The 27,482-nt window shown below is 41.0% G+C and overlaps 1 protein-coding gene and 1 long non-coding RNA gene across 6 annotated transcripts in view; one reads left to right on the forward strand and one right to left on the reverse strand.

Moving 5' to 3' along the window:
- LOC143158825 (uncharacterized) overlaps positions 1-10,305 on the reverse strand; it is an 82,251-nt gene extending 71,946 nt beyond the window's left edge. The window contains exon 1 of the long non-coding RNA XR_012995068.1: positions 10,245-10,305. This is a non-coding gene — a long non-coding RNA (uncharacterized LOC143158825). The remainder of the gene's footprint in view (positions 1-10,244) is intronic.
- The window catches only part of RALGAPA2 (Ral GTPase activating protein catalytic subunit alpha 2), a 141,108-nt gene continuing 123,703 nt past the window's right edge, over positions 10,078-27,482 (forward strand). For all 5 annotated transcript variants that reach the window (XR_012995066.1, XM_076335262.1, XM_076335263.1 and 2 more), the window contains exons 1-3: positions 10,078-10,273; positions 19,214-19,324; positions 19,995-20,044. Coding sequence is in view for 4 of the 5 variants with exons in the window: in XM_076335262.1 (XP_076191377.1) it covers positions 10,168-10,273; positions 19,214-19,324; positions 19,995-20,044 (267 nt within the window). In the remaining variant the exon portion in view is untranslated. The remainder of the gene's footprint in view (positions 10,274-19,213; positions 19,325-19,994; positions 20,045-27,482) is intronic.

A 27,482-nucleotide genomic window follows, 5' to 3' on the forward strand; every position in this document is an offset into this window, starting at 1 on the left:
TTTACATCACCTTGGAATTAATGTTTTGGTATCACCTGGGTAAAACGAGGTTTTCCCTTATTGAAAACTGGCAATTAGTCTACCCCAAGAAGCCACCATCCCTTGCTAGCTAGAGACACATTGAGGCTATTTTTCTCAGACAGCGAAATACATGGGCTGAGAGGTTATTTAATGGCGTAGCAGCAGCGCCCATGTCCGCAGGCAGAGGAGCAGGGCTCACGTCTGGCTGCCGTTCCCTGAGGATTCACGTCTTTTGCCGGGTATATCGCGAACAACTACATTTATGTTCCTACGACTGTATCGGCCTCTCTGACTGTACAAACACAGCTCTTGGAGGCTGAGCTGTGCCTCGCTCCTGAGTAATCCCCCCAGATTTACTAGTCTGTGCTTATCTGACCCTCACTCTGCTAATTCTTCGAGAGACGTAAAAGTGAAAAGGAGCCCTTCAAGCAAGTATAAATGTAATTTTTCCTTGGTTTTGGCCCCTTTTCATGGCCTGAGTGCCTTGGAAGGGCCACAGTAGAGACAAGAATCAGCCCCAGTAAATTTAATCACTCAGTTTTATTGCAGCTCATCTCACCCCAACCTTGCAAACAAGCAAATAATGAAAGAAAAAGAGATTTGTTTTCCCAGTGGAAGAACGGCACAGCTCCCCGTGGCATCTCTCCCTCCCTCTGACCTGCACAGAAATTTGCTCACGTTTGGAGGTGCACCCTGCTCCCAGCCGTGCAGCGGCACGGGGATATCACTGGCTGGCTGTTGCCTGTCAGGAGACCATGGAAGAGAAACACATCAAGAAATAGGTGACCTACGCACACTCAGGTGACCAATGGATTTGGCACTGGAAAAGAGTCCATCTGTTTGACTGTACCGGTATCTGCTCCAAAACCAGAAATGCTTCGGGCTCTTGGTAAATTTTGAGATTTTTTTTCCAGAGCGATGGATAATAATCACATTGTTTCTACAGTCCTTCTACAAATTATTTTGATAATAAAGGACCTCCTGTGACATTAAGTAAATTTTAATTATAACATTGTCTGTAACGCATATATCTAATTGCAAATAATTATTTTATTGTATTTTGTCTGTATGCCTGTTATATACATCAGATATTATCTTCTGACTCAGTGGTACAGGTTAATTAAAATTTCTCTTTTAATATCGTTTCAAAGCTAACCACATAATTTCATCTGAACACCAGCTGTGTTGGTAAAAATTATTTTTTATTATTTTTTGTCATGCTTGTCCATGAAGGAAAACCTGAGCCATTTCTGAAGACTATAATTACTGCACTGTTTTCTGCAGTCATTTATTTGCAAAAGAAGAAAAGAAGAATCTGTGTAACATAAGTGGCCAGCAGTTGCTTTGTGTGTTTCTGGTTTATTTTGAAGGTTTTTTTGTTCTCTTCCTTATGTAGAAGAGAACTTGAGATCTTACATTCAGAAGGAGAATTTAACATATTACATAGCCATTAGATAAAGTCTGTTTTGTTGGTATAAATTGCACTCAGGGTTAAGACAATCTGCATGGTTATACTTGATGTTAACAAAGCTCAGCTTAAGGGTGATCCCAGTCAACTGTTTCCTTCCTCATTTATTATTCCTTAGAGTGATAAAGAGCAAAAACAAGCTGAGAGAAAAATGAAAATACTGTTGAGTCAAAAAAAGAGAGCTTAGGTTAAATATATGGCAATATAAAAAACAAAAATAAGAAAGCAGAGCAGAGCACAAGAGGAAAAGGACAACTTATTTCATATGGGAGAACACTTCATCTCTAACTTACTTCTTACCCTCTGTGCATTATTTCTTAGGACCAGAAGTATTTCTGTAAGTCTGACTGTCAGCATCTCACTATTTAAGACCGTACCGCTGATATATTCTGCCTGCCTGTTCAGAGTCAGCTCCAGGGAAGATAGAGGGGCAAAGGCTGGCAGGGACAGGGTTAAAATGTGTCCCCAAAAGCCAGGATACACCTAGGCAGCCAAAGGAGAGGAGCAGGGGCTCCAGGGATCTCCGCTGATGCTGGGCAGGCAGAGGTGAACGCTGCCAGGAGGAAATTGCTGGAGCTCTACCGAGACCACGAGTCACCTTTCCTCTTGGAGAGGGGTGAAGTAAACAACACTTATCTCGGATTTAGTGCAGTTGAGACAAGCAGCACTTTATCTCTACCGCGGCACATGGAACAGGGAAGCAGAGTAGTGATTTTCCTGCTTTTACGGTGTAAGCCATCTCTGCTTTCTTAGTCCAGTCTCAAGTTGAGCTGTAACACCTCCTCACGGAAAGATCTTGGCCAGGGCAATAGGTTATGGGCTTTCACAACTTGCCATAAATCTCTTCATGCACTTCAATCTTTTGCAAGCGTAGTTTGATCTCTCCTTAGTGGGTAGATATTTTTACTCCATGAAATTTCCAAATACTCCATGCTGTTTCCTTTTGGAAGGCATCAAGGGACATGCAACCCATGTTCCTTCTAGTTTGTATTTTTTTCCATCCATAGACATAAATTCTTCTCTTTCCCTCTACACACAGTTTGAAATTATGGCAGAAGAAAATCCGATGTCTTTTTTTGACAGCAGTTTTTTCCTATCATTTTTACTATATGAATAACATTTTAATGCCTCATATGCTGCAATGGTTAGAAATTTTCCATCAGATTTTTCCTAAGTAGCCCAGCACCCAGAAGCTCCACTCCCTTTTACTGCCAGATTTCCAGGGTTAGGAACCTTTGAAAACCCGGTTCCCAACAACTACTCTGCCTAGGGACACTCCTGCTCCCAGCTTTACGTGTGGTTTATTTCAGCATAGTTTTATTTCAGTGCTATCACTCACTGTTTGCCATCCTGCAGCCTACTGGAAGTTGTGCTCAAAAGAGGGCCAGGGCCAGATCTTGCCATCTCTCTGAAGGGCCACTGACCTTCACCCTGCCGTGCCAGTCTCCAAGCCTCGTGTCTCGCTTGCCGCGTGCAGAGGCTCACACCTGATGCTGTAGCTATGGCTGGATGGGAAAATGTCACAACTTTACGCTCAGACATCTGCATCTGGCATTTGATTCCTCCACTGTATTTACATCTTTTGCAAATGACCAGATATAGCAGACAACTCGTGCTGATCCCACGGCTGATGATCTTCAGGTACTGTTACAGCCTATCTCCAAAGGAACCAGACAAAACGCTGCTGCTAGTCCCCATTCCATATGCTAACCTAGACCTGCGCGTTGCAGCACAGACCACTTTCAGCTTAAATTAGAACTAAATCCCTCTGATGAGGAAGCACTTTTGTGTACCAAAGAGTTCTGTCTGCTTTTCCTAAAGTAAATATTCAACTCCTATGAAGTAAGTATTAAATAAGTAACTCATGTTAAATAATTAACTGTTTTCTGGGATGCCTGCAGGCTGTAGTGTGCTTATCTGAGAAGTCAGCATGCTTCTTCAGGAGACATCCTCCGCAGATGCCATGCCTTGAACTGCTCTTCTCCACCTGCCTGATAAGCTGTGGCAGTGGTTGCACCTCTCCCTACTTCCTTTGCTTTGCCAGCCCCTCCAACACTTTGGCATCTGTGTCATTCATTAATTCATCTGCAACAGGCAAAGGGACAATAAGAAACCCTTCGGTTGCCAGATGAGAGTCACTGGGGGAGATCCTTAGCGAGTGTAAATGGACGAGGCGCTTTTGCTTTCATAAACTCAGCAAAACTCCAAACCTTTGCAGAAGTTGATCCATGGAAAGCAGTTTGGAGGATCCAGACTTAGGACAAGTCAGGTGTATATTAGAAATTAAGCACTAACCATATGGCTTTGAGTCTAAGGCAGTACCTTGTAGGTGCAGGGATCCATGCCTGCATACCCTACAGGAACACTGTTAGGAAAATAAACCCATCAAACTCAGAGCCAGCTGGAAAAACCTTTTGCACAAGCTTAGTCATATCAAGACTGAGAGAGTGGAGTCTCATTTCCATACACGGCACGCTGGCACAGTACCAAAGCTCTGCCAAGCAACCACACACTGCACCTAAGTCAGGAAGCATCAAGTGAGTTGATTCAAAGGCAGGAATAAGAAGCTAGTGTGCCTTAATGGATGTGTCAGACCAAGGATATGCAACAGGACACAAAAAATAACTTTATAAATACAATTTGAAGCATTTGGTCTGAAGGACAAATAATCAGTACCGGCATCCTATGCTAAGGAAATGATTATCTCACCTGTACGTTATTTAGGAGACAAGTCTTTTATTTACTTTTCCCCTACCCTTTTTTCCGGGCTCATTATAAAGTGTTATATTGACACAAGTAAGCAGAGAAGTTCTGTAATTTAATCTCTGTCATTAAAATTTCAGACTCAACAGGAAAAGTAACCTTGCCTGTTCATCAAGTCTAGTGAAATTCAGGCAGCCGTATTTACAGCTGCAGTGGCAGGTTTCACCTTTCCACAAACTCTGCAGCAACAGGCAGAAATTTCTTACCACCGCCTGCCCTTGCTTAGGGCAGGGAAGAAAACAGGACAGAGATTCCACCCGACTGTGACTAGGGACCTTAATGCATTAAGAGCACAGAAACGCAGGCCAACTCCTGCTTCTCCTGGCCCACCGAAGTCAAAAGATTAAAGCAAATGAGGCACATCCTGGTTTTTTATTACTTTATGATTCTGTTTGATACATTTTGTTATATGCTATGGTAAGTCACTGCTCTCTGACCATCGAAATGTGATTTGTGTCATCTTTCTGATGTGAAATTTAGAAAGTAAGCATGTCTTCAAGATGATAAGCAAACCCCTGAGACCCATAGCTAGCCTTCACTCCTCAGGACTGCTACGCTCTCACACAATGCATCAGAAAGAAATTTAGAGATTGAACGAGGGCAATGTGGGACATGCGCTTGTACCCTCAAGTCTTGGGCCAGTTGTCCGTGGCAAGCCGAGTGTGTAAGGCACAAGGACCAGCAGGTTGTGGCTTCCAGGAGCCAGCACCAGGCCAGCGCCTGCTGCCATGGAGTGGTCTCTAAAAGGATCGTAAGAGCGCTGCCCTGGTCTCTCGCGAGGTCACTCTCCCCCTGCAGCAAATGGACGGCCCTGGGGCAGGAGAGGCATCCCTGCGCAGGCACGTGGCTCTATTTGGGCTTGAGACCTTGCTGAGCTTTTCCTCTGTCCTTTGGGTGGTGCTCAGGCCTTGGGCATGCCTGACATCCGGAAGAGGCGCCAGCAAGCGGACGCACGGGGTGTGGGCAAATGTCCCTCCTCAGAGGGCGCAGCAGTGGACCTGCAGCTTTTGTGTCTTGGAGAATTTCAGGAAGCCTCTTCCTTTCCAAGGCAAAGCTCTCTGGGGACAGTACTGCTCAGCATCCTCCCCTTAACACGATCCGTGCCCCAGCGACTCGCTCCAGCAGAAAATGCGCAGAGCTCGTGTCCTGCCGCTGCTTCGTGGGCTCCCGTTAGCCAACAGCCCATGCCTGGGCAGCTGGCAGCCCAGAAGCAAGTGCAGTAAACACGACCAAAGACCAATACTGCGCGCTTTGCTTCTGCTCCCCTGCCCCGTGCATCGAAGAAGCAGGGGCAATGCCTGCTGCGGGGCCGTTGCTGTTGGCGTGACCCCGTTACTCCCTGGAAGTACCACGCTGCTCCCAAGAGGGGAGAAACAAAATGCATGGGCTGCGCAACTCAGGGATAGCATGCCTGCCTGTAGCGTAAACGCATATTAATAATTTAGACTATTCTATTTTAGACTGGAAATGTGCTGCCCCTTACCTGTATTGCTTATATGCAATAGGTGCCTGAAATAGTAACTTCTCCAATAGCTCTCTACAGCAACAAGACCGCATACAGCCAAGAGGGGCTGTGACAAGTAGGCAGGCTTTCCTCCTCAGGGCGGAGAGCGCAGAGACATTATTTTCAAGGTCATAATTTTCTCTTTTGTCTGTGGGGTCTTGGCTGTGCTACAACTTCCCAGAAATCTCCCCCATACTGACATGATGCGGGCCTTCCTCCACTGGAGCCAGCACAAGTCGGGGTCTGCCCACCATGTTATCCAAACGAACACACAGCTAAAAAGGCAGATTCCTGCACACGGGAGTGATTTATCTAAATGAGTACTGAATCCATTCACACCGCTGCCGTGCTTACGTTTGTATGTTCAGCTCACTTAGGACGTCACATTGTGCTGTGACCTTTAAAAATTCAGTTCTGTGATAAGTGATTACTGCTTTGTCCCCTTAAATGACTGCTTTATATAGATTTTACTTCAGATCCTGAAAGCTGAATGACCCAATCTCTTTCAGGAAATTATTCTACTTTAAGCATCAACTTTCGGAAACGCATCATCTGACTTTCTGGGAAATTGCAACTGTTATATTGTTAGAAAACACAAGTCATAGGATTTTACAAGCGGTTCCCCTACACAGGCTGAAATAATTGCTGCAAGTTTACTGGGATTTCTGGTTTGCATTATGCTACATTAACTCATAAATGAATCATTTGAAAAGTTGTATTTTATGATGTTTTAACTAATAGGTTAAAGGTCAGTTGCATATAATTCTGAGTTCCTAAAGGTGTATATTAATTTGCTGACCTAAAACTCAGAGGAGAAACTGTTAAATGGGTTTTCACCTTGCTGCTACACTGACTGCTTGTTCTTAATAAAAGACAACAGAATTTTACACCACAAAGATTAGCTAACATACGGTGATGCATTTACATGCAGAACAAACTATTGTCTCATGTTATATGACACATGACATGCAGAAGAAAATGCGTGTTAGAATATCCACAGTTTAGCATTCCATCTTGTACCGTGATGATTCAGCTAATGCAAAGACTTATCTAAACAAACAGGAAAATTGTCAGAAATCTTTAGGCTAACTTCCATTTTTTAAAAGCTTTTATTAGACTACATTTCCAAGTAATATGTGCTCTGAAAACTAGGGGAAGAAACTTTTGAGAAGCAAAGTCTTTCATCACACCCCGTACGGAAGCGTCTTAATTTCTGGGAGCTTTGACGTTTTCCTCGTCGCAGCCAAGTGGCCAAAACCCCTTCTCACAGGAATCCACTGAATTATGTCAATGTTTGTCCCTTTACCAGCCTGCTTATTTTTTATTTCAGAAGAGCCACTAGTGATACAGAGATGAGATTTAATCCTCATTTAAGCAGAAAGCACATTAACACTTTAACTGTAATGGCAGCAGGGTTGAATTTGGTCCATGTGCCCTGCCCTAGGCTTTTCAACGCTGCTGGAAACCAGAAGGTGGTCTTCAAACCTCCCCTGGTTGCGTGCAGCTGGATGTCACAACATGTTCGCTCACCAGCGTCAACCCTCCGACATCCAGAAATGAACGCCCTGCCCCACAGTGAATTAACTCCCTACCGTCTACACACAGCATCAGAGGCACTTTTTAATCTCTGCAGCTCACTAATGCACAAGAACCGGGTTCAAATAACCTTAATTCCGTGATTAAAAGCACACCAGTTAAAAAACCGCAAGCCACTCTAATTATGCTAATGTTAAACGATGCTGGCTCACTGAGCTCTTCACGTGACCACATTTTCCAGGACCTAATAGGGAGAGAAAGGACTGCCCTCCTAGAGCACCACGATTCAAGTCATGAAATCTATATTCTGTGGAGCTTTTCACAAGAAGAATTTCTGGCAAACTTTAAACCAGTGGGTGCCTAAAGCTATGCACTTAGGTGCTGAGCACCAAAATGCTTTCCTAGTTTCACAAAAGTTATTAGACATTAGAGCAGCTATATAATCACAATTGCTTTATCTGCCATAACAATGATTTTATTTTTCTTTAACAAAGCAGAAAAAGACAAAAACATGGAACGATCAGAAATCCCCTGAAGAGACAAATGGAAAGCTGTTGTTTTTCTAAAAATGAATGGGAAGGAAAAAAAAAGAAAAAAGAAAAGAGCAAGCCAAGATTTTAGCCATGTGCTTCCTCAGCCAACTGCATATATTGATTTGTGGCAATGAAAGGGAAAAGCTGGAATGACCCAATTCGCTCTTCTCAGGAAGCTGCAGATGCTCTATTTGCAACACGTGACCAAAAATTTTAGACAATTGTTGAAGATTTGTAACTTTTCCAGGATGAGACATTGTGTAACAGTGTTATGGTAAGAATATGCAATATGAATTACTGTAAGCCTTAAATGGGCTCCAAAACAGTAGACTATTAGGCGACAATAAATTCTCTGTGTCTGCTTCCAAGGTCATGCGTTCAAACTTTTTTGTATAAGAAAAAGGATTAAAGCTTTTTTTTTTAAAAAAGCTACGTGTCAGCACTACTTCTCTTCCTGCGACTCCAGGAAGTGAATTCTTAAAGAGCAACAGGAACACCACACGGTTTGGTGACTCTACAGGGTAGCACTATGAGACACAGCCAGGCTTTGCTCGCTGGAGACAGAATCCAGCTGTGCTTCGAAGCGGGGAAAGCTGTGCCACCGTCACGACGACGTCGTGCAACCAGCAGCGCCCACGAGCACCGACTACAACCCCCTTCCACCACAAACTCCCACTGCTTGCTTATTTATTTATTTCGCCAGGTTAATTTTCACCCAGACCGGTTCCCTGATCTCACTTGCCATGTGGCCATCCCAGGGGTGGTCTCTCTACAGCGGAGAAGCTGGGACTGTCCTTTCGCTAGTAGGACATGTTTAGGGCTTGTTGATGTGTTGCTTTGGTGACCTCAGGCCTTCGCAGAAGAAACGATCTCTGAGAGGGCTCGCAGGAATCAAGATGTGGCAGTGATATATTTTCCGGTCCTAACAATAGTAATTCTTGTGAAATTTTATTTTTCCACAATGATTCATGGCTGAAAAATAATTTCTATGTATGTACATGTAAATTAGTTTTTAACAAAATTATTTAAAAATTAAGAAGTATACGTGCAATTTATCTCTCTGAAACACATTGTTTTCTTTTTTAGGACCTCATCCTGCCTTGGAACTTATTAAAATTTACCTCTCTACTCAGGATTTTTACAGAGGATCGGAGGGCCTTTAACTGAAACCCCGCTGGCTTCTAATTCTGGGGCAAACCCTGCTCTTGTTGCATAACTACGGGTCTGCTCAGTCTTTTACCTTCCCTACGTGTCACGGGAGTAAAGACGGCACTTATGATTTACCTATTTACGGTGCAAGCAGTTATTCAAAACACGAAGGTTTTTCCCATAAATAAAACCGAGCGTAGCTAGGTGTCAATTCCCAACGGTGCGTCCATTTCAAACATGCCGGCGCACCGCCCGGCCTCTGGTATTCACACAGCTCTCCCACTGGAGAGCTGCGCCTCACCGAAAATCCTGCCCCTGGCCATGGCTGTCCCGAGCCCCACACAAAGCCGGATCTCCCACCCAGCGTGGCCTTGGCACCGCCACCTTTGGGGGTCTCACCGACCACGGTCGGCGCTGCGGGAGGGTTGTGGCCTCCGTGCCTGGAGAGAAATCACCCGGCTGCTAAACTGGAGGCCCGAAGTTGGTGCTGGCAGGCCCCGGGTGAGCCCAGGGGTGCTGACGGGCCCCGGGGGGTGCTGACGGCCCGTCGGGCGCTGGCAGGCCACGGCCGGGCCCGCCTGCGGAGACAGCAGCCCCAGGGGGACAGGGGGGCCCTGCAGGTGCCACAGAGCGTGAGGTGCCCGCGGGGCTCGGGCCTGTCCAGCCCCTACGGAGCGCCAGCGCCAACGGGGCTGACACACGGCCGCCTCGGCGGGGAGGCCCTGGGGGGGTGACGTCAGGGCGACGCCAGGGTGACGTCAAAGACGACGACGCCCCGCGAGCGGCAGCACCTCCAGCTCCCGGGTGCCCGGCGCGGAGCCACCCGCCGCGAGGCACGCCGGGGGCTGTAGTCTTCCCGCGCGGGGGCGGTGCGGCTGCGCAGTGCGGCGGCCCGGGCGGGGGCCGGTCAGCCGGCGGCGGGGCCGGCCGGTTCCGTGCTGGCACGCCCACCCGTGCGGCGGCGAGCTCGGTCGCCCGGCGGGGACGCTCCCATCCTCTACCCTCCCTCCCCGCAGCCCGGGGCGGCGCGGCCGTAGCGGGCGGGGCTGTGGGCGCCCGTCCTCGGCACCTGCCCGGCCGCCGGGCCCTCAGCCCCTCCCGCGAACAACAGCCGCGCGCGGCCCGCACCCGCCGCGGCCCCGAGGGGAGCCCCTTCCCCTCAGCCGCCGGGTGCCCCCCCGCCCCGAGCCGGGATGTTCTCCAGGAAGGGCCACGCCGATGTCAGGAAATCCACCCAGAAGGCGCTGGACCCCAAGCGGGACGTACTCACCCGCCTCAAGCACCTCCGGGCGCTGCTGGGTGAGTGGGGGGCGGACGGCGGGGCGCTGACCCGTTTCCCGCCGCGCCGTGAGGGGCGCGGGGGCGGGGGCGGGGCGGGAGAGCCCCCCGCCCCCTGGTTGCCCTCAGGGCTTCGCCTCTCCACAGCCCGCCGTGGCGGCGGCCGGGGAGACCCCGGGCGGGGGAGCGACCGGGGGCGCGGGAAGCGCGGGAGGGAGCGGCTTTTCTCCTCTCCTCAGGGAGAAGCTTCTGGCGGTGCCCGCTGGTCGCCGGGGCAGACCTCGGAGCCGCGGGCGGTTCGCTGGGCACGCTTATCTATTCACTCTTCAGTGCGCCTCGAACCGTTTTATAATGCTGTTTGGCGTGGCTGGGTAAGAGCTGTCCTCAAGACATGAGTAAAACCGAGTGATAAAAGCTTCTCATAGGCAACCCTTGTTGAAAACACCCTTTTCTGCCGTAGGTTTCCTCAGCTTTCTTCAAGCTTCCTTTGCAGTTTCGGGGAGCTCTGTAAGCTCTCCTGCTGTTGAAAGGTAGCAGTCCGTGTCCTTTCAAAGTTACAGGAGCTGCTAGAGAAGGTTATTGGCGTGTTTTGCTGCTCCTGGCTTTGGAAACTTGTGTCGCCCAGTGTCAGATGCAGCATTGTTGTTTGGGTACAAAACAGTATGTAAATGTATTTCCTGCAGTGTTCTTCAGAAGGTCCATTCATAGAAACTCTACTCTTGTCCACAACATTAATTTGGGTTGGTTTGGGTTTTTTTTTTTTGGTTGTTTTTTGGTTTTTTGTTTTTTGTTTTTTTTTTTAACTTTAAAGGGGGTCATGTAATGGTACTTTGATGCCCTTCCTGGCAAGGTTGAGCGCCTCTCTAATGTCGCCTTACAGTTGAAGCCTTAACCCTGGTCTTTTTATTCCGAACATTGAAGCCAGCTGTGAGCTATGATTTGCAAGGATTTGGGTGGCCTCGTGTTCTCTGTTCGTCAGCAAACTGCAGCAGGAAAAGGCTCTTTTAAGAGCTTTTGCGCACTGTCCCAGATCAGGAGAATCAGCGACAGTGTTAGTATTTGTTTATCTCATTTTAGATGTTCTCCTGAGAAACAAGGAGGAGAAAATGATCTGATTTTTACTTCTTGCGTACTCTAATCACTTTTTAGTCTACCGTTTCAGTCAAGTTTGGCAGGTATGTAGGAGCCTCAAAGACGTGGTGTAACAAGCTGTGAGAAGTAAGTAAGTGGCTGGAGGAGAAGGCCTGAGGCTAGTGGCTCATCGAAAGAGAGCAGAAGTTGGGCACTGTATCTTCTGCTGAGGAGCTGCTCTCTGGTCGGTCAGCGTTCGTGTCATTCCCCTCGGACCCCCTAACGTGCTTGCTCTTGGTGGTGTGAAGGATGCGTGGAGCCAGAGTTACTGCTCAGGAAGCAGCTCAGGCCTTGCAGAGCAAAGGTGCTCCCCTTCAGTCCTCTGCCTGGTACGTGCACCGGGCTGCAAGACTTGCACTGACGAACCTCGCTGTGGTTTGCAGCATGGGCTCATCGGTGGTGCTCGAGATTGAGTTTGAGATTAAAAGCTTTTTCCTGTGACGTTCCACTGATAGGAGAAAATAGACAAAAGAAGTTTTGAATGTACTGTAGCAAAGCGAGGAGCTTTTGTGGTGAGGACACTGAGTATGATCCTGAGCGAGAAAAATAGTGATTAGTCTCCCTCGGGATGGTCCCTTTGAGAAAGTTGTACTCTGTGAGAGCACGGAAACGAGTGAGTAGAAGAGTCAGTGATAGTTTAGCTTATTACCGGCATCCTGCTGATTTTTTTGGAGACATGTTTCTTACAGGTGTGAGTAACCATCACTGATTTAAAGATGTTATTCCCCTGTGATCTACTGCATTTAAGTAGCTAATCTGAAAAAGAGATTTTCGTGTCCACTAATCAATTGATTAGTGGACAAAGTGCTGGCCAAATCCATAAGTGGTCTTGTGTTATGCTCTAAAAGTGGCCAGGTCTTGCTCATCTTTTGAGAAACAATACCTGTAAGTTCGGCACGACCAATCCATAGGTATTTAAGCTTCACGATTTGGACTCACAAGTAGAGCAGTTCTGACCACTGTGCCTGGTGCTGGGAGACAAGACACTCACATGTTAGAGTCCCTCAGCACCTGCAGTCTTCACATTTTCTGTGAACAGTATTGAACCTTTGCTTTGGAGTTAGCTGTGAGTGAAGGGTGTGTGACTGCTCTGGTTATAAATTCCTCCTATTCCATAAATGTATGTAAAAAAAATCTCCATAGTTAGCAATCTGGTGTTCAGTTTTGTGTTAATCTCCCTCTGGGGACCAAATGTGTAAATTTCTTGTACTGGAGGTATATAAAATATTTTGTTTGCTTGGTGTGTGGTTTTGGTGGTGTGGTTTTTTTTTTTTTAATTGTACCTTGTATCTAAGTGCCTAAGGGCAGGAATTTGAACAGACAGGAGAAGATACTTTACCTGTATTATGATATATGCCTTTTAACTGTATATGTCTTTTTGTTCATGTGCTGTACAAACAATATTAAAATAATGTCAAGTTTCATTGTAAAAAAAAAATTTTTGGGAAACTCTTTGTTTATGAGATGAGGTTTAGAATGTTTTGTGAAACCATTCTGAGAAAGATTGGTCTAAGAGACTGGAGTGCGAGCTCGCAGACCTTACATTTCTTCCTTTTCCACTAGCCTCACTAAAATAAACAGACTTGAAGAAATAAGAAATACAGTAACTTTCTGTTAATGTTCCCCTTTCAGCCTCTTGGAAAGACACGCCTGAAACCAAGACATGACTAGTTTAAGATGAAATACTGGACTTGCTATGGCTCTTGGTTATACCCATCTTACGGGGGTGGTACATTTTTGTGTGCTAGTGTGGTACAGAGGAGGTTGTCAGGCTCCTGTGACGGACCTGACAGGTGGAACAAATGGAAAAATACGCCTATTAGCATGACGAAATTAATTTATGTCTCAAGGCAGATGGTACAGGAGGTAGTGTTGTCTGGTGGTTTTCTGTAAAGATACTTATTACCCAGTTGGCAAGGGGGGGAAAAATACACCTGTCACTTCTCAGGAAATATATTTTCTTCCAAGTGTCTGTTACATTTGGAAATAGTGACCTGTTTTTTTGATTAAACTTATTATTGAACATTGGTTTTAAGTGAAAATTGTTATTGGTGCCAGAGGGCTGGGTGGCATATTAGTGGCTTATTGGCAGAAATGGTGTGATACGACACCTGGCTGCCTTCTAGGGGATACGTTTTATTGCCGGGACTATGTCAAAGCAGGCTCTGGTTATGTTCCTGAGACGTCTGCTTTTGAGAACATCAATGTAAACATTTTAGATAATACGGGAGTGGCTTTTTGAAGATAATATCTTCATAGATATCGTTGCAAGTGTGTGTTTTATGGTATTATTCAGCACAGAAAATGAAGCAACACATGGTAAGAACGTCTCCTGTATTTAAGGAAAACAAAGCTTTTGGTATAAAGGCTCAAAAATAGTTGGATATTTCTTCTTTTTTTTTTTTTTTTCTTTTTTCATTTTCTTTTTCTACCCCACCCCCCAAATGTGGCACTCCTTGTGCTGGCCAGGGGTAGGAATGTGTGTGCGTGTCTTAATGTTCCTCCCACCCCAGTCATTTCACTCCCTGTCCCCAGCTACTTCACTCAGGCCATAGTGGCACATGTTCTCAAAATAACTGTTCCTGTTTTTATGTTTCCTTGGGAGATGCCATCTTTTCTTCCTTTGTTAGTTTTAAATCACAGGAATTAAATTGTAAACAAAATGACAGTTACTATTCTGAGATCCTACTGATATAGGAGGATAACAATCAGAGAAAAGATGATAATAGGGGAGGGATGAGAGAAAGGAATGTGTATTTCCATAAATAAGGGGTTGTGTGAGCACCAGGATCAATAACACCCAGTTTTTGACTGCTTCAGGTCTCTTAGCTACCATCTGCGTAAGTTTGTTGAATAGCCAAACTGAAAGAAAAGATTCCCTTTTAAATTTGTGTTGCTTGTAACATCTTCCAAGTCTCTAATGCCCTTTAGGATTTGAGTTCCTGCTTCTGTGGAGTAGTCTACCTGCATGGCAATACAAAACACTAACCAGAATAATAACATTGTTTTAAAGTGGATGTTTGCTTGTGTTAGGTAGATGACCAGAAAATTTCCTTTATTTTTTTATTGCTATAAAGATGTACTAACTTTCAGAACTTCCGTAAAGTCAGTAGGAACTTTTTTCCAAATACAGTGTGTGGAAGTGTCAGTAGTGTGGTCTTTTTTTAGGATAGACTTGAAAAATAATGGTCGTATAAATGGTGGTGGTGACATGCAAGTTTGGCTCTTTCACACTAATTGGCCATAAATTAAGCCCTCTACACTGTTTCCCAGGGTAGATTCTATGGGACTTTTTTTAGCATAAAAATGTCTCTCTGCTCTTTAAGACTTTTTCTGTGGCTGTTCTGTGGTAAAAATAGTCTTTTTTTTAATTGAACTATCTCTTTCAATGTTTTCTCCTCAGGTACAATTGAAATGTTCAGTTTAACATCTTTGCATGGCTTAGCATATTTTCCTTGAATTTTTCTCTGGTTTCAAAAATTGCTCTGTCATGACACAGTATCTTTTATGAATAGTGGTGCAATAGGAACAACAGCTACTGTTTGCTGTGGTTCTCCAGTAATCTAGATGATGTCATTCTTTGCTCATGCATAACATGGGATGAAGTATCACATGATACTTTAAGTTTTTATTTCATGAAGGTGATGAGCTTTTTCTTCGTGGCGTTGTTATTCTTACTAATTTCAGAGTGTGATTTGCCCGAGAACTTTGTTTATGGCAGGAAATCATAAAGTCAGTCTATAGGTAGTCTCTGTGAACAATCTCTGGTGATTTAAATTGGCCACCACCATTCACATTACACTTAGAAATAAGAAAAAATGGGAGCTTACCCATTGCTGCTATTGAATATGCTGCGAGCTGCCTGGAAGATGGTGACAACGATTAAGTTAAGGGGCTGGATTTTCAATTTTTTTATACTGAATAATCTTAAGGATGATAACCTTGTTTTGAATGTAGCACCAATTTGGTGCAGTTGCCAAACACAAATTGTTTAACAGATTTGTGGACTGTGTTGATCCTGAACTTTGATATTTGCTGGGTGGGTTGTTGGACCGTGTATGTGCTCACACTTGTTTTTGAGCATACTGATGGACTAAATTGTGCATCAGAAGACTGGGTGCCGGCTGGTGTTCGAATTAATAATATGCACTTCAGAGCCTGTGCTGTGGCACTTCACTCCTGGATGCATGTGTAAAAGCTGGGCTGTTTTCAGGGTTACAGTACTTTACACGTATTTCAACCGTGTCATTGAAGAAACTGTCATTTAAATCCTGAACTGGAAAATGGCAATGTTTTGTGCTTTGGTGTATGTGTTAGGAGTACTACTGCTAACAGATGTGGGTGCTGCTTATGCCCATTGCTTTTATCCTTTTCTCTGTTGAGCACTGGACAAATATATGGTAGACCTGATACGGCTACACACAGTTTAGATTAAATATGAAATCTGTTAGGTTACCAAGTGCAATCCTTAATATTTTTCTTTAAAAAATATAAATTAGGAAAAAACATGTTTTTCATTTAACTCCCTCAATCAAAAATGACATAATAAAGGAGAGTAGTGGGTTTTTTTAGTTATGCCACTGCCTTGGTTTGCACAGTTCTGTATAGCTAGATTAATACAAGCTTAGTAGAAATTTTCATTTAGAGACATTCAAAAGTGAATGCTTCCAAACTTCTTGCTGAATTTAGAACAGCTGTTCTTCCTTAGATTTCATGTGAAATTTGAGGTGTTAAAATTGTTTTAGGAATTGTTCTAATTGGAGCGGTTTTTTTAGTAATGGTATGTTTCCATGCTGACCTTCCCTTGAAAAAATGAAGGAAAATTATCTTCTAGGCTTTTATTTAGCATTTAAAGGTCTAATCTGAAAAAGTGTGGGTTTTTTTTGTTGTGGTTTTTGGTGGTTTTTTTTTTTTTTTGAAGGTAAGTAAAAATTGTATGTAGTTTCTGGGGTGAGGCTAGTAATAAAAGTTTATCATTAACCAGGGTATGACTGCAAAGTTGTCTCTTCATCTCCTTTAATTTTTTAAGTACTTGAGATGAAGAAAACTCCTCAGGATTGAGAGAACTTTGTGTAAGTAACATAAAGCCAAGTGACTTTGGAAGTTCATGAAATTAAGGGAGGATTTCTAACTACTTAAATGACTGCAATAACATTTGGTAGTTAACAGAAAAATAAAAGGAAAGCTGGTGTGGTAAGGACACGATCATTGTCCCCACTAGATATTTTTTTTTTTTTTTAATACGAGGAAGAGTAATGAGAGCTTGGCAATAAACTCAGATTCTTATTAAGTGGTACCTGAGTAGTTTGTTTCCCTAAATTTTAAACTTTAGTAAGGCAAGTAAGGGTGACTTGCAGTCATCTAATGAGCCAACGGTTTCATATTTTACATCGAAGAAATGTTATGTGTACCCTCATGAATGTCTCGCTATTACCTATATGTTGCTGTAAAAGCTGTAAAGTGTTAATCAGAAGCATTAGCCAATGGATCACCTATCCTTGTTTAGGGAATGGAGTTAGATTATACCTGTTTTTGGAAAGCCATTATATATCTGATGGCTGATAATGTTTGCTAGCTTGCCTTAGATTTTAGTGCTCAGAGTTTTGAATTCACTAGATGGCTGTTTTCAACAGTAGTAATCTGAGAGCTATTTATCAGTAAATATAAAAATATAACCTAATACCTGCAATTCAATTCCAACCTTGCTGTTTAATTTCCTTGAATGCTTATAAATACTTCCTCAGTCAATGCGATTTGCCAAAAGTCAGTATTTTATCTTAGTATCTTAAATGATAAACAGTGCATGGAACTTACACTGTTGTTTTCCATTTGGAAAACAAAGGAATGAACCTTATCCTGCTACAAGTTAAACATATATATATAGTAGTGATCCAAGTTACTGTCTTAGGCTTCCTGCCAACTTCTAGTAAATCCTCTTGAGAAGCTGTCTTTCTTGTCATGGTCTCTGTGATGATTGTCTTTTGGTGAAATGGGTGGGAGAAGCTGGGTTGTGGGGAGAGCTGAAGTGAGAGAGCAGTCAAGGAGCGTGTGAGACTCAGATGCGCTTGCTGTGGTGCTGCCTGTCTGGCGGTGCTTTCCCTACAACCCGGCGTGATGCAGAGGGGAGAGGGACTGCTGGAAAGGGTGTTGTCACCAGCTTGGCTGGTCCTCCTACTAGCCAAAGATCGGTTTAGCAGGCAAAGACGTTGCCCGCCTCTCCTGTGCCCAGAGGAGCAGGGTGAAGCATTCATGGTTGGTGCTGCTTTCCACTTCTTGTCACCATGAACACATGCACGATGAAGGAGTAGAGAAATGGTGTTTTCTTAATGTATGCAAAAAATAAGGAATTTGGTAGTGAAATGCCCAAGAAAGCTGTATCTCTGACTGAGCATTGGAATTACTGGGTGTGTGGCTTATTCGTTATGTTTTGGATTTTTTTTTTTTTAAATGAAATGGGCAGTGGTATCAGGATGACAACTTGCATGCAGAATTGCAAGAAAATGTTACTTTCCGAGTGAATATCTACTCTTAGGGTAGTAAATGGGAGTATTGTTGTTGGCCTCTCTTAAGGTTAGAAATTGTTTTCCTGTATATCTTGCGAAGGAATATAAGGAACAAAATAGTTCAGTAGAAAAAGGATGTAGCTGTAAGAATGCATGCTTACATCAGAATAACAGATGAGTCACCATTGAAATGCCACATTTATAGAAAAGGAGAATTTGCTTTTTTGATTAGGCAGTTCCTTTCTCCTCCTTTCACAGTTTAAAGGGAAAGTTTCCTTTTTGTTTAGATTTTAATGACCTCATTCCTTTATATGAAATCCTTGTAAATGAAAGCCTTGTTTTCTTCTGGAGTTGCGTTTAACAGAACACATTCATAAAGAGGAATAATTGCGCTTAGCTTGCAAATTAAAGACCAGTAGTTTGTAGGAAACAAGTATCATGTAAAAGAGCTTCCATGAACTAATTGTTTCTGTAGTACAAGCAACCAAAGTTTACTACTGAAAAGTTATTAATTTTTTTTTTTTAAATACCATTGTCCAAGGCTAAAGTCATTCTTTCTTCTGTAGTTGTGTGATATTATCAGGTGGTCTTGTTGCAATCAGCTTTGTTGTCTTGATTAATGAATGGGTTTCTTGAGATGTGAAATTTAAAGAGAAGACATGTTGCTAATAATTCTTGACCTTTATCCTCTTAATTCTGGGTGGAATCATCTATCTTTTCTTGACCAAATCAGTTACAATAAAGAGCAAACAGATGAAGGTAAAGTGTGTTTTGCAAGTGTCAGGTTTAGAAAACGTTAGATTTTTTTTCTTCTTAAAAAAAACTTTTTTCAAATTTTAGACCTAAGTTAAGGCTTAGGAAAGTGATGCATGCTTGCGTTTCCATTTTTTTTTTAAATGAATTGGAAATATGATGTTTTCTGAATTGATCTGCTTGTCAGTTAAATTTAAAGACTGGATTTGCAATTTGCATACAGAAATCATTGCTGGTGTTTGTTTTTTCCAACAGTACCTGCTTGTTTTGATGATACAGAAGCCATTTAGATAGCTAAGACACATTCCATCTTTTCTCTTCCTTTTTTTTTTTGTCTTTTCCGAAAACAAATGAACCTAAGCCACACTGCAAACTTTCATAAATTAAGTGAAAATGGAAATTTCCCTATCTTACTTGCAAGGATGGAATCACAATTTACTATAGAATATTTAATGAAGTCACTAAAATTGTTTTGTATTGCATTTATTTCATTCTGTAATACTAAATTTGCATGAAGACAACAATTTTCAGCTTTCTGATGTTGTGTAATAACTCCGTTTGTTCCTCTTTTCAGATATTGTGGATGGAAGTGACCTGAAGCAATTTTTTGAGAACAATTATTCTCAAATTTATTTTATATTCTATGAAAACTTCATAACACTGGAAAATAGCTTGAAACAAAAAGGTAAGTTTTAGAGTTTTGCCAGCAATTGTTGAGTCAGTTTTCCCTAACTGTTCTCAAAAGCATTCTATTAGAGCTTATCTAATGATTATATAGTCCACAATTATCTATATTTGCATTAATAGTTTCATACATTATTAATTAGTACTAATATTTTAATTTTATGGTATCAGAAGAGACAAGCATGGAAAATTGCTTTCTGAAATGTCATAAGTAACTGGAAAGAATTCTAAATCCATTTTTATGGCTAAGTGTCATTTCAGCACAAAAATCAGGTCTTGTGCATTTATATACGTATCATCTCATCTTGTTCTGAAGTATTGAAGGCCTTCATCCTACAATTAAGCGTATGTCTGTTCAACTCAAACATTGTCAGAGATCCGCTGAACGAATCTCAATGTTGAAGATACGTCGGTAGGAATAGCTGTTTGCTTGGAGATGAGCACAATGATGATGCTTTGCAGATCTGGGACTCCAGATGTCCCTCATTCGTAATCAAGAGAGAGAGGCACTGAACTTGGGAAACATCTTGCTCTTTTGATAGTAGATAAAGGTGAAGAAAAATAAACCGAGTGCAACATCTTTGACTTCAGTTGAATAACAACAGTGTAATTTCACCATCTGTCTCACAACCGTATATTTACAGCAAACAATATTGTTTTCTGTCTTGCAGGGAATAAATCACAAAGGGAGGAGCTGGACTCCATTCTCTTTCTTTTCGAAGTAAGTTTTCCATACCATGAAACTAATTTTTATTTTAAATCTCATTGTCATAATATGCTTACTTACACCTTTACAATGAGGGGTGAAACCAGGTATCAATCAAAATGACAGTAGGTGTCCATGGCTATACAAGGTGAAAGGCAGAAAAGAACTAGGGTGTGCATTAAGTTTTCAGATACAACAACAATAAAGATTTTATTATGCAATGGGAATGTTGGTTAAATGAATATCCAGGGTTAAGAGATTTTATCAAAATGACTTGAAAATCATACAGTAATATATATGTCCTAAGGAACTGAGGATCAACTCTTTGAAAAAGTCCTCTTGTTTTTCAGTAGAATTTGGGAGCAAGTGATCAATAGTTGCATAGCCTCTGTTAGGCTAAAGCTGTCAAAAGTCTTTTTCCTTTTTTTAATTAAATATGTTCTTGCTTCTGTATTTTATGGGGGCCTAGTTCAAAACAACAGTACTTTTTCCCTACGCTTTGTCAGTATGAAGTTCAGTGTTATGTTTATTTTGAATGCGTCACAGCAGAAGTTGGGGCTCTGTTCCTTTCAGATGGAGGCATCTATTATGATTGCAGTATTTGGTCTTGCAGCACAAGGAAAGTAAAAGGATAAGAGTTGTCAACTACTGTATATCAGTTTGATCTGAGTGTGTGAAATGTTAATTTGTTTAACTTTTTTATTTTTTTTTTAAATTCAGTGGAGCATCTTTTACTTCCGGAAGCATATCCTTCCCAGCACTGACGGTCATAGCATTTGCAGTGTCTAGGGAGGAAATACTAGCTAGTTAACTTTTGCATAACCAAATTAGGATGTCTTTAATTTAAAGAATAGACTGTGATAAATCATTTTCCAAGGGACCTCTTTAATTAGAGTTATTACCTAAATATATTTGGATGGGAGAAAATATCAGTGGACCAGATGAAAGCCTAACATATAAAAACGTTTTTATAATGCACACCAGAAGTCTTAGCGTAAGCTCTACCTGTCTCTGAAGTCAGAGATCAGTGGTGCCTTTAGTGTGTTTGTTTTTTTGTTTTAAACAATTCATTAGGTAAATAATTGGCCTGATTTCTTTCTTAAGAGTAAATACACGCATCTTCTGTTGATTTCTCTTTGTTAATCCAACTACTAACTTTTCACTTGAGTATTGCATCATAGAAATGTTATCTTTGTTTATATTGTGGGTTATTTTTTGGTAGGGGTGGTAGGAAAAAAACCCCCAACTTTCAATGGGACTCTAGAAATTGAAGTTAAAAGAAAGGTTAAGTGTTCTCAACTCTTATCCCTCTCTCTAAAAATTGAAAAAAAACAAAACAAAAACCTCAGAAGTATATGGCTTCATTTTTTTTGCATTAATGTATAGTTTGTAGGTAGAATAATATTTATATTGACAATAAGAATGATGCTGTTTAGCCTAACATGCCTGTAATATGACAAATGGCCATGAAAATGGTGACATGAAGTCCTGGATTTTTGTGGTCTCATCTTCTGACTTTTATGATGTAGCAAGTTCATCTCCCTTTTCTTCTTCTCCCTCCCTTTTGCTTCTTTAACTACAAGACTGCATTTTCAGACTAAAATCTGAAAATCAAATTGTGTTTTCTGCTACTTATGATATTAGTAAAAGAGTCTGCTTTAGGATTTTGCATGAGGCAGTGTCAAAGAACATGAGCTCATATATCTGCTAGGACCGTATTTGGGGCAGGAGAAATTCTTCTTCCTTCTCTCTCCCCACCCCAGCGGAGAAGGTATCACCGCATTTACTGAGCAAGGCTGTGCAACTTAATTGGAGCTCATTAATACACTTACTCTGTGGTCTTGAATAAGTAAGTAAATTTCTGTGGCTATGTCATTGAATGGAAAATAGCTAATGCTTACTCACCCAGTTAAAGTGGGTAAATGTGTATTCCTGTGTCTTGAAAACGGGTGGCTAATAAGCGACCGTTTAATACCGCTTAAAAACATCAGGAGAACATACTGGACGAAGAAGAAAAAAAAATACATAGTTATATATGAATGAAGTGTTGCTTTGGGTCCCGATCAAGGAGAATTATATTATAGCCTACTCGTCATCAGCTTTGAGGAGGAAGAAATCGTTTAAGATATTTGTGTGGAATTTGGAGCAATAGCTTCATGGTGTTTATCTCCTGGAAGTAAGTTTGCAATCCATTTATAACTCTTTAACACTTCATAACTTAATGCATTGTAGGAAAACAGCTTTTTAGAGGGCCTTTTAATGCACAGAACAAGAACACATCAGTCTGAACACAGGACAAGAAAAAATGTAAATGCCAAGTAATTAAACATTCATATTGTAAGCCATAGGAAACAAAACTAATTGATTGTTAAGCTTGCCATATTTAATCTGATGTCAGTGTGAGCCAGAAGTTTCCTAGAGTTTTCTTCTAACTAGCTAAATAGGTAATTACTTAGGATTGACAAATCCTGAATCCAGGTGCTGAGGGTTAACAGTTTAAAAATCAATAAAAATATTTATGAAAGGAATTGACTTCTGCCTTTTCTGGTATAGTTTGGTGGGTATTTTGCTGCTGTTCTTGAGTGACACCTAGTGTTAAATTAAGCAAAAGTAACAAATGCCGTTTCCACAAATGCTCTGAAAACTAAGTTGACTCAGTTGTAATTTATTGAAGTCTTAATTTTACACATCAGCTACATAGCTTGGCCACTCAACAATAACATCAAACAACATATTAATCAAAGAAGAAATACTAATCAAAAGGGAGTAATATGAAAAGTTAACAGTTCATTTTGTAAAGTGCTTTTTTATAATTAATATTACAAAGTTCTTAGATCTAAATTTATATTCTTAAAGGTGCTTTGGCCTTGTCTTTTTCCAAATAGATATTCATTAAATGATACAGCAACTCTAATTATCTGTATTATTTTTCCCTGTTTCAGCTAAAAGGCCAAATGATGTGAAAAACAAATTTGCTTTTTTTTCTGGTAGGGCGTAGTTATCTCCAGATTTGTAGTATATTTTCAGAACATGTTCATATTGTTTCTTATATCACTGTTCTCTATGATTTGGGGGCATTGTTTGTTATAGCTGTCAGCTGAGCACTGCGTGTCACAGAACTCACGAAAGGTGCACTACATTTATGTAAGGTCCCATAAAAGTATTATGCCATCTTTTGATTGTGAAAGCTTGGAATTTTTTTTTATAATAAAGTATTTTTTTCTTGCAGCATCAGACACTGATTCCTCTGACGCTGCATTTTTTTTTTTTTGCGTCTGTAGTAAAATAAGAGCAGACTGATGGTTTTGATATAATACATAGATCAATTTCTTTCCATTCTCTATAATTATGCTTTATTAGTTAAGAACAGACACATCTCTCGTGCTGATGCGGTCATAAAATTCATTACACTGATTTAACACTTTCACCGTATGAAATAATTTATTCTTAGAGTTTTTCAGATACTTTTTCTAATGTATTAAAGCTTCCCAAAGTCACTTACAGTAGCCACTATTGTTGCTAGAAGTTTTTCAGATACTGTCAGTGTAGTTCAGGGCTCTCTGCAGTTTTGTAGATAGCTGAGAAGACGGGTTAGGTACTCCCACCTCCCACAGACGATACGTATGCTGAAAGCTTCTCAGTATGGATGTTTTTACTTGTTTATTTTTTACCAGTGCACATTAACATAATGTAAGGTGCCCTTGTGTGTTATGGGTCCTTATTTATAAAAGCATACCGTGTTTTTCTTATCGTTTGTACAAAGAGGTTTGTTTATGCTGTACTCTCTTAATTTCTGTAAGTCCATGCTTTGTATGGAACATCTTGTTTCTTGAACTTGGTGAAAATGTGAGCAGTGTGAGTCCCTGGGTCCGGACACAGAGTAAGCGCAATTTTTTTTAAGAATCTACAAAATTATAACTCCAGAAAGGTATCAATGTAATTCATGCTGGCCTTGCTGTGATTATGCTTCTAGGCCCTTTCATCTGTCAAGCCTAGCTTTCCCCCGAATGCCTCTTGCCCTGCTGAAATGAGGAGAGGCGAGCTGTGGTTATAAACAGGAATAGACAGAGCGATCTGTTTTGACCTTCCTTAGAAGTTCAGCAGCAAAATTTTAATGTATCATTTCTAGGTGTGATTTGGAGTATCCTGAGTACGTACACAGCAGGTGGATTTAAATATTAAGTGGATGTAAAAGAGAATATAAATGTGCTAATAGCCTCTGCAGCATTTGTATTATACACACTGAAACTCACGGTCTGCTTTGGCTTTTGTGTAACACTAAGCGTTTTTCCAGAGATGATAATAAACTGTTAGAACATGCCCAACCATACTTTGAGCTCTTTATTTTGTAGCAGTAGCTACTGGTTTTAATACAGTATTGTTGTCCTTAGAAGCACACCTAAATATAAACTACAAATGGCCACATACTCAGAAGATTAAGATGTGGTATAAATCCATTGAAACATGGATTGGTCTGCTATCAGAATGTGAATGTAACGATTACAGAAGCAGCTGTATAGCTTAAATTTATTACTGCAGATGTGCACAAGTTACTTGTTCTGCAAATGCTAATGATAATTCAGTATAGGTTTATAATTGGCTATCATCTGTTAGCAACCCTTTTGAAAAGTAGATTACAGATCACACGCAGTAAATACACTGCATCTGTCACAGGAACACCTGCTGTGGTGGTGGGTGACCAGATAGCTGTATGCACTGACGCAGCTTAGGAATATAAGCTGCTTTTTTAGTACTGCTTAGTAATGCACATAAATATAATTTTTACAATGTATAACTTTGGTTCATTCTGGACTAAGATTGCTATGGATATTTTAAATATTGAATTCTTCCACCACATTGTAGGTCTACTTTGTATAGACTACTGTGTGAATTAGCAGTATTGGTTAAGCAGCTTAAAACAAATCTCAAAGCCAGTGGTGACTTTCAGCAGGTCATTTTCAATTTCATAAAAACCTGCATCAGTGAAACTTTCAACAGTTTTTGATTCATAACTCTTTTAGAAGACTTTAGTGCTGTGTTGCTATTTTTATGAATGTGCAAAAGGATGTTCTTTTATATCTGTAGCATTTTCTTAGGGTGGTTTGCTTATCTTAGGATGTTGCTCCTAATTACTTCCTACATTTTTGAATAAAGCTGAGTAAAATTGAATTCTGCAGAAATAAATTGTGTCTTGAAACTGGCCAATGTGAAAAGTACTTGTAACATTCTTTATAAGGAATAATCCCACCAAATTATTGTTGAGTTCTTGTTACCACGGGTCCTGGTTTCTCATTTCTTGGGGTTATCCCCTTTATTTAACTTTTCCCCTTTATTTAACTTCCTTTTTGGCATTTGCATTTTCCTCATGTCTGTACAGCTCAGTGGCTTAATTTCCCCATCTGCAGGTTATCTTACACTTGAAATCAAATTACCATTAAGAGTCACAGCTTTAAATTCAGGTTCTAGGTTCTGTTACAGCTTTTCAGTTGGTTCCCTGTGCCTACCGCGATTACCAGTTCCACTGTTTAACTTCAAGTCTGTCACACAGACTTGGTTGGCTGATTCTCAAGCTCAATAAAGAGCTTATTTGTTTCTAACAATAAAATTGCTTATAGCCCTTCTTTCCTACACATAGAAAATTACTTTTTGAACCATCTACAGTTTGTTCTGCTGTAATTCCGATCGGTTCATCTATTATTGCTCTTAAAATAACATTGTTATTCTTACAGCATTCTGTAGTAAATTCTAACTATATGTTGCATATGTTCGACTTCAGAGATCTTACTGTTTAATGTTATGCCTAGGGCAAGAATACATATCTTGCGTGCTTTGGGCAGACATTTTCCCTCAACAAATAACTGTAAATAATTTATTGATGCAATAAATGGAGTATCCCTTTATTTAGATTGAACCGCTGCAGGCATACTAACTTCATTGGGCTCTTGGCTTCACGTAAATCGGTGAATAATAGCTGGAAAATTTCTAAATTACTGCAGATTTCAGTAGTTGAACACTCTGAAACACTTGCGGAGATACCACCAAACAGTACTTGAACACAGGGGCATAGGAGAGCTGTTCTACATTTGACTTGGCTTAAAGTAGATCCACCTGCCACTGACTAATAGAAACTCCTTATCATGTACAGGTTGTATCGAAAAAGCTATTTTTTTTTCTCAGAATTCATTCTCCTGGAATGAACATTATTCTGAACTTGTCATTGACATTGCCTCTGAGAGCATGTTCAATCAGCAAGAACACATTTGTTTTTGTTGTTGTTTAATAAGAGACTCTGTATAGCATGTTACAGAACAGCTTCTTGTAGCTCTGGAAGGCAGAACAACAGTCCTTATCGTCTCACTTTTGTGTAAATTAAGCTGGAAAACATTCAGGTTGTAGGGATCTTCAGTGTAAGATTTGATAACAGCCTTAGCTTTCTCTATGTTCTACAACAGGGTAGTGCAGCATACAATAAAAGGCACAAAGCTACCACTCATGATATGATTCAACAAAGTTGGCAAAAATAAAAGGCTTTTTAAAAGAAACTGCAGTATTGGTTAAGTCAGAGTGAATCTGTTGAAATACAAACCTTGGTATTTTTTATTTTACTTTGATAAAATAGAGAGATATATCTTTCAAAAAGCAGCATCCTGTGTAAACCAAGATTTAAACTTAACATTATTCCTAGTCATGCAGGAAGTCCAGAAGAAAAAGAACTATGGATAATCAGTTAAAAGAACTGACAGATACCCTGATGTGTTGATCAGTAGTAATACCTAATTTCTATTTCAAGTGTGCTATAATGGATTACCATATAGATACAGCAAAGCACTAAGCATTAAATAGATCTATGTGTTTTCTGAAAAAGCAATATTATTTCGCACTGTGGGGTTTCTTAAAATATTTCTTATTAGTGTGCTGTGAAACTAGAAACGAGATGTCAATAGCCAGTTTGGATTCACAGCGGTATTGCTAAAAGTCTAGGCTGAAGTGGAAGAAACTATCATTTGTTTTATAGGAATAGCAATATGAGTTTTTTAGAACACCACGGTTTGGGAGAGTGTATAAAATGTTCTTGGAAATGCTAAGTTGAGAGGACAACAACTGGAGCTTGTTCATGACTTATGGTGTTACAGTGTGACGTAAGATTGCATATCAGTCTGGGGACTCGAATGCACACATGCAAAAATTACTAGTTAAAGGCATTCTAGCCATAACTTTGAATTAACTTGTAACATTCAGAAGTTTTTATTTAATAGTGTAGACTTTTAACCATGATAACTTATTTTTGCATTGCAGGAGCGAATGTGGACTCTGAATTTAGATTATTCATTCTAATCTGCTGCAAAGCTTTCATATCTTCAGTAGGTAGCTGTGATGCTAGCAGTCTAACTTGTTGGGGTTTTTTTTAAATGACTTCTGTTTACTGTTTGGTAGTACTATGCAGGTGATTAAT

The sequence above is a fragment of the Aptenodytes patagonicus genome, chromosome 3 (assembly GCF_965638725.1).
Source record: "Aptenodytes patagonicus chromosome 3, bAptPat1.pri.cur, whole genome shotgun sequence".
In the NCBI taxonomy this organism is placed as follows: Eukaryota; Metazoa; Chordata; class Aves; order Sphenisciformes; family Spheniscidae; genus Aptenodytes; species Aptenodytes patagonicus.